This window comes from Cornus florida, unplaced genomic scaffold (assembly GCF_030987335.1).
Source record: "Cornus florida cultivar Cherokee Brave unplaced genomic scaffold, ASM3098733v1 CherokeeBrave_3.0.0_Hap2_Chr08, whole genome shotgun sequence".
Taxonomy (NCBI): Eukaryota; Viridiplantae; Streptophyta; class Magnoliopsida; order Cornales; family Cornaceae; genus Cornus; species Cornus florida.
The window spans coordinates 45,353,312-45,367,996 of record NW_026775578.1 but is presented as its reverse complement, the minus strand read 5'-3'; the positions used below and the strand labels follow the sequence as shown (position 1 = coordinate 45,367,996).

The 14,685-nt window shown below is 38.2% G+C and overlaps 1 protein-coding gene across 4 annotated transcripts; it reads left to right on the top strand.

Moving 5' to 3' along the window:
• Positions 1–4,571: 4,571 nt before the first annotated feature.
• LOC132271552 (uncharacterized) lies at positions 4,572–14,585 on the top strand. Of its 4 annotated transcripts, none has more exons than XM_059772973.1 (16): positions 4,573–4,967; positions 5,078–5,128; positions 5,232–5,462; positions 5,582–5,680; positions 5,794–5,849; positions 6,318–6,429; positions 6,794–6,973; positions 7,296–7,562; positions 8,487–8,702; positions 8,783–8,992; positions 9,089–9,214; positions 9,390–9,698; positions 9,786–9,884; positions 9,981–10,510; positions 10,592–10,649; positions 13,874–14,585. In XM_059772973.1, exons 1-15 carry the CDS (start codon positions 4,845–4,847, stop codon positions 10,623–10,625), a joined length of 2,643 nt encoding a protein of 880 aa, XP_059628956.1. In that variant the 5' UTR covers positions 4,573–4,844; the 3' UTR covers positions 10,626–10,649; positions 13,874–14,585. The 4 variants fall into 4 exon arrangements, with proteins under 4 accessions (XP_059628957.1, XP_059628956.1, XP_059628955.1 ...); XM_059772972.1 differs by having other exon boundaries at positions 5,229–5,462; XM_059772971.1 differs by having other exon boundaries at positions 5,223–5,462.
• The last annotated feature ends 100 nt before the right edge of the window (positions 14,586–14,685 follow it).

Sequence of the window (14,685 nt, the reverse complement as noted above, 5' to 3'; positions counted from 1 at the left end):
AATGAACATTTGGTCGGATTAAGTTTCATCCCGTACTGCCTCAACACATCAAACACATCCTACAGGTGCGCTAGGTGATCATCCTTCTTCTTACTCTTGACCACCATATCATTAATGTAAGCCTCTACGGTTCTCCCCATTTGGCTTTTGAAAATCTTGCTGATCAGCCTCTGATAAGTAGCTCTAGCATTTTTTAATCTGAACGGCATGACTTTGTAGCAATAGGTCCCTCGTTCAGTAACAAAAGAAGTTTTCTCTTCATCAATTGGGTCCATGGGGATTTGATTATGACCGGAAGAAGCATCTAGGAAGGTTAATCGCTCGTATCTTGTGATGGCATCCACCATTTGATCAATCCTTGGCAATAGGAAGCTATCCATTGGGTAAGCTTTGTTTAGATTAGTGAAGTCAATACATACTCTCCATTTCCCATTCTTCTTCTGCACAACGACATTGGAGAGCCAGACAGAGTACTGAACTTCTCTAATGAATCCTACCTAAGCAAATCTTCTCTGCTTCTGCTTTACATGTTTTGCGTTCAGATACACATTGAGGGAATGACAAGATACAGAAGGATTAATCCCTGGCATATCTGAATGGCTCCATGTGAATACGTCTGCATTCCGAGTCAAAAAGTTAATCAACCCTAGTTTTTCTTCTTCAGTAAGTCTGGATCCCACCCTCGTTGTTCGATCCGGTTTCTTATGGTCGATCTTCACATTAAGAAGAGGTTCTGCGGTCAGAATTAGCTGCTCATCCTCCCCACCTTTGCTGGGTGGAGGCTCTTGTAATTGCTATCTTGGACTGGCAGAACGGATGGGATTTTTCCCTTTTCCAGCAGATTTCAAAGTCACTGAATAGCATTCTTTAGCTACAACCTGGTCCCCATGAATGTCAATCACCTTGGTTCTATCTGGACCCAAGCATCGCATTACTTGATGTAAGGTTAATGGGACACCCTAAACTATGTGAATCCACCATTTTCCCATCAAGAGGTTATAAGATGGATGAATTTCCACGACCACAAAACTCTCAGTCAAAACTCTCTCAGAAGCTTGTACTGTCAATTCCATCATGCCAATGGGCTCCACTCGCTTCCCATCAAATCCTAGCAATGGATTTCCTGTGGGTTTAAGTTTCTCGGGTTCGATCTCAAGCCGGTCGAACGTCACTCTAGGCATGACATTTGCACTACTTCCTAGATTAATCAGCACTCTTCGTACCAGGCATTCTACAACTGTTAGACTGACGACCAGTGGATCTTCATGAGGAATCTGAACGCGTAGCAGGTCTGTTCTGTCAAACTTTATCTACACGGATGCATTCTGCTGGTGCAAAGCATGTACGCTGCCAATCCTTCTCTTCAACTGGGCCTGGCGTAACCGCGTTCTGAGCAACTCTTCTGACTCCGTTGTTTGTTCAGGTCGGCCATGAATTGCATTTATAATCCGAACGGGCTAAGTGCTGTGGTGGTTCGGCCTCTAATTTCTCTTAATCTGTTCAGCCGGTCGGTTCTGCTCTTGCGCCGGACCTTGAACATAGCCTGCAAATTCCCCCTTTACGATCAGCATCTCCACTTGCCTCCTTAGGTTCCTGCATTCGTTAGTCTGATGTCCAAAATTACTACGGAAAGCACAGTGTTTAGTTTGATCCCTCTGTTTAAGAGGCTGTCTGATTGGTAAAGGAGGGCGAAACTTATCTTTGTTTTCTTGGTACAACCTTGCCAAGGTGACTTTGAGTGGAGTAACCAACTCCTCCTCCCTAGACCTTTTCTCTGCCTTCCAGGAGGTTTGACGTTGCGGTTGAGCTTGTTTTTGCCGGATCTTGGCTTTGGACTTCTCTTCTGTCGAAATAATTGACATCTTCCTTGAATTAGCTGCCTCCTCTTCTTTAAAACGAACAAAATCGTCAGCTCTCTCGTTCAGCTCATCCATGGTCTTCGGCGTATTGACCACCAAGCTTGTGTGGAACGGTGTCCCCCGGTTCATTGCAAGTTTAAATGCATAGATCTGTGGATGGATGACATTCCATTACCATGCTTTTAACAAGGTTGAACTGGGTGAGGAAAGCTTGGAGTCGTTCATCTTCGTGCTGCCTCATTGTGAAAAGGATTGATACATCTTTAGCCGGACGCTTATTCCCATAGTACTGGCTTATGAACTTGTCACACAAGTCCTGGAAACTAGCGATTGAGTCATGAGTCAGATTCTTGAACCAATTGAGGGCTGGTCCAGCCAAACTTGTAGGGAAGCATTTGCACATTAAAGGATCATTGTTAGTATTCAGAGCCATTTTCAACTGAATGTGGTAGATGTGGTCGACCAGGTCAGTTGTTCCATCAAACAGAATGAAGATCGGCATGAAAAACTTCTTCGGATTCGGTGCGTTTAGAATTTCATTAGTGAACGGAGATACAACCGTCCTTGCTGATGAGCGCAATGCTTCGTTCTCCCTTGAAAATCGTGACGGAACTCCCCAATTGGCAGATCTCCTTTCTGAACTACGGTAGTCAAATGTTGCCATCGAAGGTCGATAAGGTGGATCAAACGATCTGTCTTCTGCAAACTCACTTTGCCATGGTGATGCAACCTTATAATCACACGCCGGCGCTTCCTCTCTCATGATTCGTTTGCGTTGTGGCTCTAAATGAATAGATCCTTCTCGATCCTCTACTTGACGGACATTCGGAGGTAGATCGTCTATTATAACTTCATTACGATGTGGATCAACGCGATTAACACCTTCTGGATCACCTTGACGAATAGCATGGGACGGTAAGACTCCCTCTCCTTCCGGAGGTGGCCTCGGAATTGTAGAAGCCTCTCGACGCTCCATTCCAGCGCGCAACTCTGCATTTTCTTTCTTTAAGGCGTCGATCATGTTTATCAACTCATCGAGCTTCGTCTGCTGGCCATTTTCCAAAGGATTTGAGCTCTCCTCTCTGATCATCATTCCAGATCGGAGCAAAGTCATCAACATCAGATTTTTTGATCAGATCGGAGCTTCGCTAACGCATATGCACCAGATCTGGACTCACACTTGCTGACTTCTGTTCGCTACTGGCCAGATTTAGCAATCTCAGCAAATCACAACTGTACAGCTTGCTGGATCAAGCACAGATCAGATCTGCGTGGATCGGACGCCAACCTCTCGAAATCAACTGGAACCAAGATTCATCAAGACAGATCGCATTTCCATCAATTTTGATTCAACTTTCAGAGATTAATCGTCTTCTTCGCAGAGTGCTTTGAATCGAATCGATCTAGATCAACACCAATCAATCCTCTTTGTTCTTCCCACAGACGGTGCCAATTGAAAGTACAAAGAATTTTTCCCCAAAAGTAGAGAGAGAAACTTTACACTCCCAATAAACTTCAACCACTTTTCCCTCTCAATCCTCCTTCTTTATAGATGGTTATAACCACCCCTGAGCTAGACCTAACTTGTTCTCTTTTGTCTGGACTTGAATTCTTTCATCTTAACATGGGTTTCCGCAAATGACTTCTTGAATCTGGGCCCATTCAGCGTGGACTTGCTCCATCCTGGCTATCCATACCCGACCCGTTCTTAGCAGTACGGATCATACCAAGCCCGGATAATTTTTGGTGTCTTCAAACACATTTGATAATATTAAATTTGTGTTTTCTAATGTTTTTGCACTATACCATCAAATACATAGCGGTGAATACTTAAAAAAAATAAAAGGTTAATACTTCAAAAAAACAAATAAATAATAAATAAATAAAGCAGGCCCTTTTAACAAGCCATTTTATAATACAATCATGCAACATTTTAACATTAATAAACATGTTTTCATGTGTTTTGCTTTTGAAAATCTTACAACGAATATTAAATTACTAAATATGCTTCCAAAAGTATCGTATTTAGACACCTTTAATATTCTCTCACACCCAAACAGGCGACACTCTCGTTGTGGTCGAATCACTCTACCTATCCGGTCTGGACCCAGGGTCCTCCCGAATGGGTTCACTTAGGTGAGCACTTGGTACGACACTAGATTAATGATTTGATTTAGTTCTGATACCAAATGTAATGGATGGAGTATTTATCCTCTAATTCAGAAACATAAGCCGTTAAGTAATAATGCATACACACCCGTTAATATGCATTTCACATCTATATGAAACACATCTAACATTTAGACATGCAAAAATAGTTTTTAAATAGCTACAAAACAAATTTCTTGGAGTTCAAGCCTTTTTAGTAATCCACATAAGTTATTACAGTACTAATTTCAAAAAGCCTTTCAGGGCATATAGAAAAGTCCACTGGGCTCTAAGCCCATGTAGGAAAAACCCACTGAATCATATCTTAATCCACTCAGTTTTAATGCGATTTGCGAAGCTCCGGTTTTATATATCCCGGTTCACTTAATGTGGGGGACCCACCAGACGTTTTGTAGAACCCTGTACCTTGTAATAAACGGTGAAGATTGCAAAGAATTTCCGTAATACTACACAATTGATGCGCATGTTACACGCTCTACTACGACGCGTGGTCCAATATCTCTCTTTACTCGAACGGCCTTATAAATACCTGAAGCCCCCCACCTTAATCAAATTTTCTCACACCCAATCATCTCTCCCCCTTCCACTGTCGTCAACGTTTTACTTTTTTGTACTGTTCAATCCCTTTCTAAACTCTTCAATCGTAGAAAACCCTCGCTCTGTGCATTGATTTTACACATTCCATTTCTGTTTGGTTTTGATTCTCGTCAAAGTTCATTTCACTATGATAATTGTATAGGGTTTGTTTTTTGAAAGAAATTTTAGGGTTTCTGTGTTAGAGAGAGAAATTGGAGTACTGTAGTAGCTTGTGATTCAATGGAGGCCGCGGCCGGTGTCGCCGCCTCGCGCGGCGTTTCTCTGCCGATGGTGTCCTCTCAGCCTTCACGGAAGGAGTGGCGTGCTGTCTCCGAACATTTGGTTCGAAACTCCGGCAATGAGGTACTGGTTCACTGTATCTACTCACATTACTTTGCTGCAATGGTAAAGTTAGGGTTTTGATTCTTTTTGCTGATTTTTTTGAATTTGAAATGTGAAACTTTGGTGTGTAGGACTTGGAACATTTGAAGTTGGGGCAATCGGATGAGAGAACTATATATGAGGTAATGAACGTGTTCTTAATGAATAGGGCATTTTGAATTATTTTTAATTTATTTATTTATATGGAGAAATGAAGGCGATTTGATGTTTGTTAAGGTGCAGCAGGGAAGAGAGCCAGCGGATGTGGATTTCTGTTCAGTTATGATCGCTGCTGGAGGTTTAGATAACGAAATTGTGCAGCAGCGGCTTTGCAGTGTGGCGAGGCATAGGGAGGAGCTGCAACAGATGGAGATTGAGCTTCAAGCTCAGTTCATTGTGGGATCGGAGATCATGGAGATGCAGAATTCCTTTGACGCTCAGATCAAAGAGCATGCAAATGCCAATATAAAGCTTCAGGTTTTTGCATTCCGAGTTTCTGAAGTTTGTGAATGTGTATGCCTTCTATTTTTTATGGGTCTATATTATATACACCTGTGGTTTATATTCGTTAACTTGATTTTTACTTGGTTGTCAAGGAGCAACTGCATGAAAAGGAACATAGAATACATGAGTTGGAGAGGAAGATTGAAGATAAAGAAAGAGAGCTACGTGCAATCAAATTAGACAATGAGGCGGTATATTGAGCATTCATACTATTCTATTATTCTGTATTTGTTCTTGACATTGTAAAATATAATGTTGGCATCCGTTTGCTGAACATGACCCTCCTTTTATTTTGACATTTCAGGCATGGGCTAAGGAAGACCTCCTCAGAGAACAAAACAAAGAATTGGCAACCTTTCGGTAGGTGTCTTGGCCTCAATGAATAGTGATTTTCACCTATCTACTCATATATGTATATATGTGTAGCTGAAACTAATGTAGTTTTACAATTAGAATCATTATTTGAAGTAATAAATTTGATTTGCTATGATTCATGATGGTTTGGTATACTCGTTGCTGTTATCCTATTATACCAATATCACAACATTCAGCAACTATTTGCCTAATTGCTTGACTTTTATGAAAATAGTTTTTCTGTTTCCAGAGAATTGAAAAAACAGATGGTTAATAGTTTTTGAAAAGTCGGTTGAAAAAAAAATTGCATGTTCTTCAAATAACAGTCTTTTATAGTTTTCTAAAGACTAAACAAAGTTCACATGTCAAAGAACTGAACCAAACAGGTTGCTATCAACTTTGGTAGGTTTTCATTGCTTGGGTTTTTTGAGGTTTGGGCATTCTAGATAATTTGTATGGTGCATCTTTTTGTAGGAGGGAACGTGATAACTCTGAAGCCGAAAGAGCCCAACATCTTAAACAGATCCATGATTTTCAAGAACATGTTCAAGAAAAAGAAAGGATATTCATGGAGTTGCAGGAACAGGTCTGTTAATTTGTGGATTTGCATTGCACTTCTGTTTTCTTAATTGATGGAAGCTTAATTTTGGAGTTCCATCTATTCTTTCTTTTGACATTAACTTAAAGTATAACAACAACATTCTGTTTTGTCTGGGAAAATGGTTTACTGCATCATGTTTTGACTTTGGAATCAATGGATTTTTTTCCAATTAGTACAATTGTTTGCTAGGGTACGTCAGTGACGGTGTTTTGATATTTTTTTCCAACACACTTTCTTATTTTATCATTTTCTAGCTGAGGTTTATAATTTATTAGTTTATTATCTCATTTTATCTTTATTTTGTTGTGGTTTGGCTGGTATATTGCCTAACAGTGATCTTATTTTTCAGAATAGGGTTTCTCAGGAAGCTATTCTTATTAAAGAAGAACAGTTAAGGGAGGCTCAAGCTTGGATTAGACGTGTTCAAGAGATGGATGCCTTGCAGTCTACTACGAATCACTCGTTACAAGCTGAATTGCGGGAACGTACTGACCAATATAATCAGCTTTGGCTTGGTTGTCAAAGACAGGTTGTTAAGCTAAAGTAGTAATACTTTAAAAAAAAAAAAAAAAAAAAAAAAAAAAAAAAAAATCCTACAGTAGTAATATATAATGTAGACACCTACCAAAAAATATGTAATGTAGACAGTGGTTTACTGGCTTAAGTCAGTCGTGCAATTTGCAACCATTCTTCTCAACAATGAATAAAAATTTGGCCTTATGATATGGACTGCAGGTTGTTTTTCTGCTTGCCAGCCAGATAGCTTCTTAACACTTACATTTCTTGTCATTTTTCTGTTGTCAAGGTAGTTTGCATTAGATAATTGATTTTTATGTGTTTATCTATGTCAGTTTACCGAAATGGAGAGGCATCATATGCATGCAATACAGCAGCTCCAGATTGAACTGGCCAACGCAAGAGAAAGGATTGGAATCTGCACTGATGAGTCACATGTATCCCAGGAAAATTTGAAGGATGTTTCTCAGTTTGGACAGAACAACGGAAGCAGACTGGATGTGAATGGAAATGGCACACCAGATGGAAGTTCTGGGGTCTTTCAACATAAGAACACTGAAAATATTTCATCTTTTGTCTCAGCTGGCACTGCATCAAATCAGGTAGATTATGTTGTGTAAATTTTTTGTTTTCTTTTTTCCCACATTGTAATGTGAATCCTAAACTGTAAGTTGCAGTAAACATCTAAAAAGTATGGAAATGGAAGCGTGACACGGATATGGCATGATGCATATATAGTATTTGGGCAAATGTCACTGAACACAAACACAATGAACATTAGATATATCTTATGTATGAATAAATTAGTAATAGTAACTTTAGTCAAATGAAACACAAATATGTAAATTGTGAGAGTAATAAATAACAGTACTATACTATCTGAGGATCATTCCTTCCACTTATTAATTCCCTTTTTGAAATTCTATACTGTGTTGCTTGCAATTCTAGCATTCTCCTTGAGTTGCTAAAAATAGAACACTAGTTTATGTAGCTTGTCAGATAACCACGTTAAAGGGCAACAAGATAGTGATGCTTTAGTAGAGTCCACAAAGAATTAAGGAAAATTAAGTAATGAATCAGTAATAAATATATTTAGGACTCATTTTCTTGCTATGCAAGCAAGAAAATGCAGTGCAAAATGATGGTTCATGTGGCATTTTCCATCTGGTTATGGCATCTATGTTTGCTAAGATCAACTACAAATTAGGTTCCGCATTATTGTGACCACTTGACTAATTCAATTGTCAACATTAATATGTTCCATTTAAAATAGTTCCCAAAGACATATAAAGCTGGCTGCTGCATCTTTATCATAGGGAGCTCATGTTTGTCAATCTATGTTATGTTGAAAAGTGGCACCCTTCATCTTTATAAATTCTCACTTTCAATGGGCAACTTTTCCCATAATTTTGTTTAGCATTCTTTTGCTTATTGTACTATTAGTTGTTTATGGTTGTTTACCTACAGAGGAGCAGCTTTCTTCTTATTATACTGATAAACATTTTTTTTTTGTTCTTCATTATTAGACCAACCATGTTCCTGGTGTCCCACTTGCTCCTTCGTCCCTACTTGGGATGCCTACGTACCTTCCACCTGGACAGGTGACTGCTCTGCATCCGTTTGTTGTGCATCAGCAGGGGGTCCCCCATTCTGTGCCATCAAATGTTACTCAATCTCATGGTGGCCATTTTCACTCAGTAGTACCAACGGTTTCATCAATTGAAAATTGGCAGAATCAACAGGTACAAGCAAACGGAATATGTTACCTGTTCATTTGGTTATGGTACTCATAGTTTCGTAGTTTGATCTTCTCTTTATTCAGGCTGTATCAGAAGGTTTGCAGATGCTGCCTCACAACCAGTATCCTCCATCTGAAACTGAACAGAATTTGTTGAGGCCAGATAATAATTATGACTGTGAAGTGTCCCTAAATGAGAATGGGCAAGCTCTTCATCCAAACTATTTGGATGTCCATGTCAGTCAAGGGATGGAGCCTGATTCTATGATCCCATCATCAGCTGAGGAAAGACAGGTTTTGGACCCAAAAATTTTTGTGTGCACAATACTTGATATGCTGTCATTTCTTTTCATATGCCCTATTGTCTTGACCCCCAAAAACTCTCTTCAGGTTCTTGAGTCGCTGGGTAAAATCTGTCTAGCAGCCCCCCGATCAGAACAGAGTTTGCAACATACTTCTTCTCAGTTTCATGATGTTTCAATATTAGACGCTCTTGCACAAAGTAGTGAAACCAAGGTTTGTATAATTATGCACAGTTTTCTGTCGCTTGGAAGCACGGACCATGGTGGACAATTTTGTCTGAAATGGGTGGTGTTACAAGTATTAGGTCCACTTGTAAACCCTGAAATTACATGTTATTTATGGCGAGAACCGTGAGATACCGTGTAATCTTGAATTTCAACTGGTACAGGAGAAGAGCGTTGTTGCTTTGACTAGTCATGGACTAGAGGGCCAAGGATTGACTGCAAAACAAGAAAGTTCTGCTTTCAAATCATCATCATCTGACAGTCCAAATCATGCAACGAATTTCAGTGAAGCCATAGTTAATAATGTCAGTGGTTCAGTTTTCCATGAATTGTTTGTCTCATCGGAGCAGCATAATATGCATTCAGCGGGAAAGACTTCAGAGGTTACTCTTCTTGATGAAAGGTCGTTATTGGCGTGCATTGTTCGCACAATCCCACCTGGATCTGGTGGTAAAATTAAGATTAGTTCGACGGTTAGTGTAAATCAATTTTGGCATAGCACCTTTTATCTTTTCAAATTTGATTGATTTATGATATCTTTTATCTGGGGTCAAGTACAGCTTCCGAATAGGCTTGCCAAAATGCTTGCACCTCTACATTGGCATGATTACAAGAAAACGTATGGAAAGCTTGAGGACTTTGTGGCTGGTCATCCTGAAGTATGCTTAATAGACCTTTAGTTTACTAGTTATACCTTTTGCCCCCTTTTGTATACAGATGTATTGTAATCAAAGAATCTCATTTTGTTATATCAGTTATTTGTTATTACAGGGGATTATATACATCTTCGAGAAGGCGCACAAGGAATGATAGCGGCTACTGCAGCTGTTGCGAAAGTTGCTGCAGCAACTGCAGCGTCATCTCCTCACTCGTCATTGTTGCCATCTGTGGCTGTTACTCCCATGGCACAATCTCACCGACTGAAGAGGGCCCCATCCATTGATTCCAACTCCGTGAAGACTGACAAGACCATTCACAAGGAGTATGCAGCACACAAACCTACAAGTGTAACTGATGATCCTTCACAGCACTTGGTGATGCATAATCAACATCCTAATGGTGTTTCGTACAATGTCGCTGGAGGTATATCAAATATAAAAATTTTGAGCAAACCTAAAGATCCTCTGGAACTGAATGGACTTGAAACTAGGCCTGGCATATTATCTGGAGTTGTGACAGTTGGAAATGGAGCAAATACAGATAGGATAGGTTTGGGCGGTTTTCAAAGTAAAGGATCAACTAATGGGAGGCCTACCGTGAATTCGGTCGGGAAACAGCTGGGCAGGTATTTTATCTTATGAATAAATTTGTAATTGTGTTAAGCCTACCATCGAACAGAAGCATTGAGCTTAATTTTATGTGACAGGACAACTGGGGCTGCATCGACTTCTAGAAGATAGGAGTAGTAAGTTCCCTGAATGCAGGTATTGATTTTTATCAGTTTTTGTCCTGTTTTTCCGGAAATATATGTTGTGTTCCATGCCAGATCTTCTGATAGTGCTTGTGACATGCAACAACTAAAATGATAGGTCAAATATATTATAAAAATTTACTTATCAAATATATATATATATATATTATAAAATTTTTATTGCATTTTTCAGTGCAAACTGCCAACACTGATTATTGTTTTTATTGGAACAAACAGTTTGCCGGTTCAATGCATCCTGATATTAAGTTGTCTTTAAAAAGCCTGTTCTCCCGCAATGATTTTTACCATATTTGAGACCCACATTTTAGGAGATATGGACATATTCTCCTTACTTCTTTTGTCGTGCAGTTGTACTCATTTTAAGGCTTATTCACCTTAACTTTAAAGGCTGGTTTTCTGATGTTTATACCGTTCTTTTCCACCTTCTAAATGCTTTCATATTTCACAGATCCATATATTTATTCCATGACTAGGCGTCTTAATTCTATGTGACAGCCAAAGAAAGAAATGAGTCCAATCCTTGTGAGATGGGGGTAGTCGTAACTCGTATGTCAACTAGTTTTTGTGTGTAATTTATTTTATGTCACATGCATGCTTGTGGTGCTTCTCGATTCTATTCTGGTCTACCAGGGAACTTAACAAACTGGATCAGCAATATCTCAATGTGGAAAAAATGTTTTCAACAAATGTTTCTCAAGGCCAAAAGTACCTGCCTGGTCATCCAGCTTTGTGCCCCTTTAAATATTTCATGTAGGAATTGTACATTCTGGAGAAGTGGAGTTTGACCTAGTTATTAATATGTTAAGAAACTTGTTTCGAGTATATATGGTGCATCAATTGCTTCATCTTGTTAATTCATTTAGGCTCTGCTTTGTTAGATTTAGTGAGGGAAAGAAGGTGGTGTTGTAAATGAAGTCACTCTTCCCTTGTTTGGTTGCTATGGGAAAGAGGGAGGAAAACAAAATATGAGTATTATGGTAAGGATCCATATATATATTTTTTAATTTAAAATTTTCAATGCTATTTGATCTTTCCTTATTTCTGATCATTATTTAGAAATAATTAATTTCTTATCTCATTTCAGCGTGAGAAAAATATGAAAGAAATCTTCTGTTCCTTTCTCTCACTAAATCCTCGAGCCAAAGAAAGCGTTTAATTTTACTTGGACTACCACCACAAGCCCATCATTCTTTATTATTTCTTATTGCATCTCTTATCTGTAACCTATGATTCTTCACTCTAATTGCATTTAATATAACTAAAATTTATAGTTTTCCTCTCCCTTAGTTTACCAAGCACAAAAGATGGGGAGAATAATATATGTAAACTTGCTAAACTAAGGAAGAGGAAAAGGAGAGACTTTTAGTCATATTAAATGCATTAAAAGTGAAGATTCACGGGTTTTAGCAAAAGATGATGAAATTAAAGAAAGATGGACTAGTTATTTTGAGAAATTGCTAAATGACAACCATATAGGAAGTTTAGGCTTAGAATAATATAGTAACCTTAGAGATAACATGTTTTTCCATAGGGTCACTGAGGGGGGGCCTAGAAATGACATAAGGAAGATAAAATCGGGAAGGGCTTTAGGACCCGATAGCATACCTATTAAGGTTTGGAAGTGTCTAGGAGAAGTTGGCTTGTCCTGGTTAACACAATTGTTTAACAAGGTAATAACAACTAACAGGATGGCTAACGAGTGGTGCCAATATATTCTAGTGCCTATATAGAAAAAAATAAGGTGGACGTACAAAGTTGTAATAGTTACCGTGATATTAAATTAATGGGTACTTGACCAACAAAAAAAAGGATATTAAATTAATGAGTCACATTGTGAATCTTTGGGAAAGAGTGATTGAACTTTGAAATGTCGGAGAATCAATTTGTATTCATGCCAGGAAGGTCAACGATGGAGGCTATTTACTTATTGAGGGGACTAATGGAAATATATAGAGAGAAGAAGAGTGATCTTCATATAGTTTTATTGCTTTGGAGGAAGCCTATGATAGGGTACCTAGAGATCTAATATGGAGGGTTTTAGAAGTCACAAAGGGATACATTGATATGGTAAAGAACATGTATGATGGTTGTGTTTCTTTAGTTAGAACACCTGTAAGGGAAACAAGTGAATTCCCGATTGTTGGAGGCTTATATTAATAGTCATCATTAAACCCATACCTTTTTGCCTTGGTTATGGATGAGCTGACAAGACACATTTAAGATTGAGATTCCACGGTGTATAATATTTGCCAATGATATTCTTTTAGTTGATGTAAATGCCAAATTGGATGTTTGGAGAGAAGATTTAGAATGAAAAGGGTTTAATATAAGTCGAAATAAAACTGAATATATGGAGTGTAACTTTAGTAAATTTAGAAATACATATGAGGATGTAGATTGGATTGAAAATCAAGAGGTACAAAAAAGTGAACATTTTCGTTATTTAGGCTAAAGAAATTGGAGAGGACGTTAAGTAAAGAATCAATGCAGGATGGTAATTGGAGGACTGCATCTAATATATTGTGTGATAGGTGTATCCCCTTACGATTAAAAAGGAAATTCTGTCGAACAACTATTAGACCAGCCATACTATATGGCACAGAATGTATCATAGTCCACATTGAGGGTAATACTAGGGGAAGAGGATGACCAAAGTTAATGTGGGTAGAGTTACCAAGGAAGGGTATGATAGTATGTGAATTGACCAAGTCTATAACCTTGAATAGAGTGGAATGGAAAATATATGATTCATGTAGCTGACCCCAAGTAGTTGGGAATGAAGTGTTGATTGCTGTTGTATCTCTTATCTATGTTGCAAAGCGAAAGGAATCATTTATGATGGAGAGTTAGGTGCTTGAAAGAGAGAGGTTCAGATGCCTTGAGATTCTGGATGTTTGCCAATGTGTCAATACCTATTTACTCTTCAATCATATTATATTATTGCGGGTAATGTACAACACTAAGTTGTTAAGTTGGGTATTCTGCCTCATTGTTGTACTCAGTTATCATACGCTGCATTTCTTTTTGGTTGTACACACTATATTCATTTGATGTCTCTGTAAATGCGAAAAACTAAAAATTTTAGTTGTGAGGTCAGCAAATTGGCTTGCTGTAAAGATTTTTTCATCTCTTTCTTGTTCTTTGTTCTTTATAGTTTTAGTTTTCTTTTTGTTCTTTTATTTTGCAAAAGAATTTCTAATCGTTTTCTTTTGGCAGGAGGATTTGAACACTGCTAAGATTAATGAAAAGTGAACGTGCACCATTGTGCTGATCTAGCATATTGGAAATGATGAGATGATTGCAGGATATTTATCTCAATTTGGAATCTCCTGTGATCTTTTTGCGCAATAGAAATCTCTGATTTAAACCGATGATTTATTTCTTTCCCATTTTTGTCTTTTCTTGAAGAAAACTGTTCATTTTCTCTGGTGTTCTACTATACTCGGAACTGAACATTGAAGTGTTCATAGTGATATTCGTGTGTGCCATTGCGTCCGTGCATCCCCCAATTAAGTTTTTTTGTTGGTTGGGATCCAAATTACCGGAAAATACAGATTTCCTCCATTGGCAGGATAACACCGAGTAAAGATGATTTCTCGAGATGGCTGAAACTTATGTTTTCTTGAATGCATTTTTATTTGCTATTCCGATATTTTGACAACATCCACATGAGCTGCTTTCAAGTGCTGTTATGGAGTCTAAAAGTGTTGTATTCAACTACTTCTACTGATCTAACAAGCCAACACTGTTGCAGTTTGTTAGCTGAAACTTGTAATCTTATATTTATTCGACATGAGACTGTCGGAAGCAAATCAGTCACTGTATGATTTGTTGGTCTGGATGACCCATGTCTGGTTTTTCTTGGGGCTGTGTTTGGTTTCTGTTTTAGTTCATCATGTTATTATACTAAAAGTTTCGATCTTCTTTACTTTTTTTTTTTTTTTTTGACCTTTGCAAGAAACACTCTTCATTACTTATTATTATTTTTTTTAACTTACCATTTTAAATAAAAAAAAATAAAAAAAAAT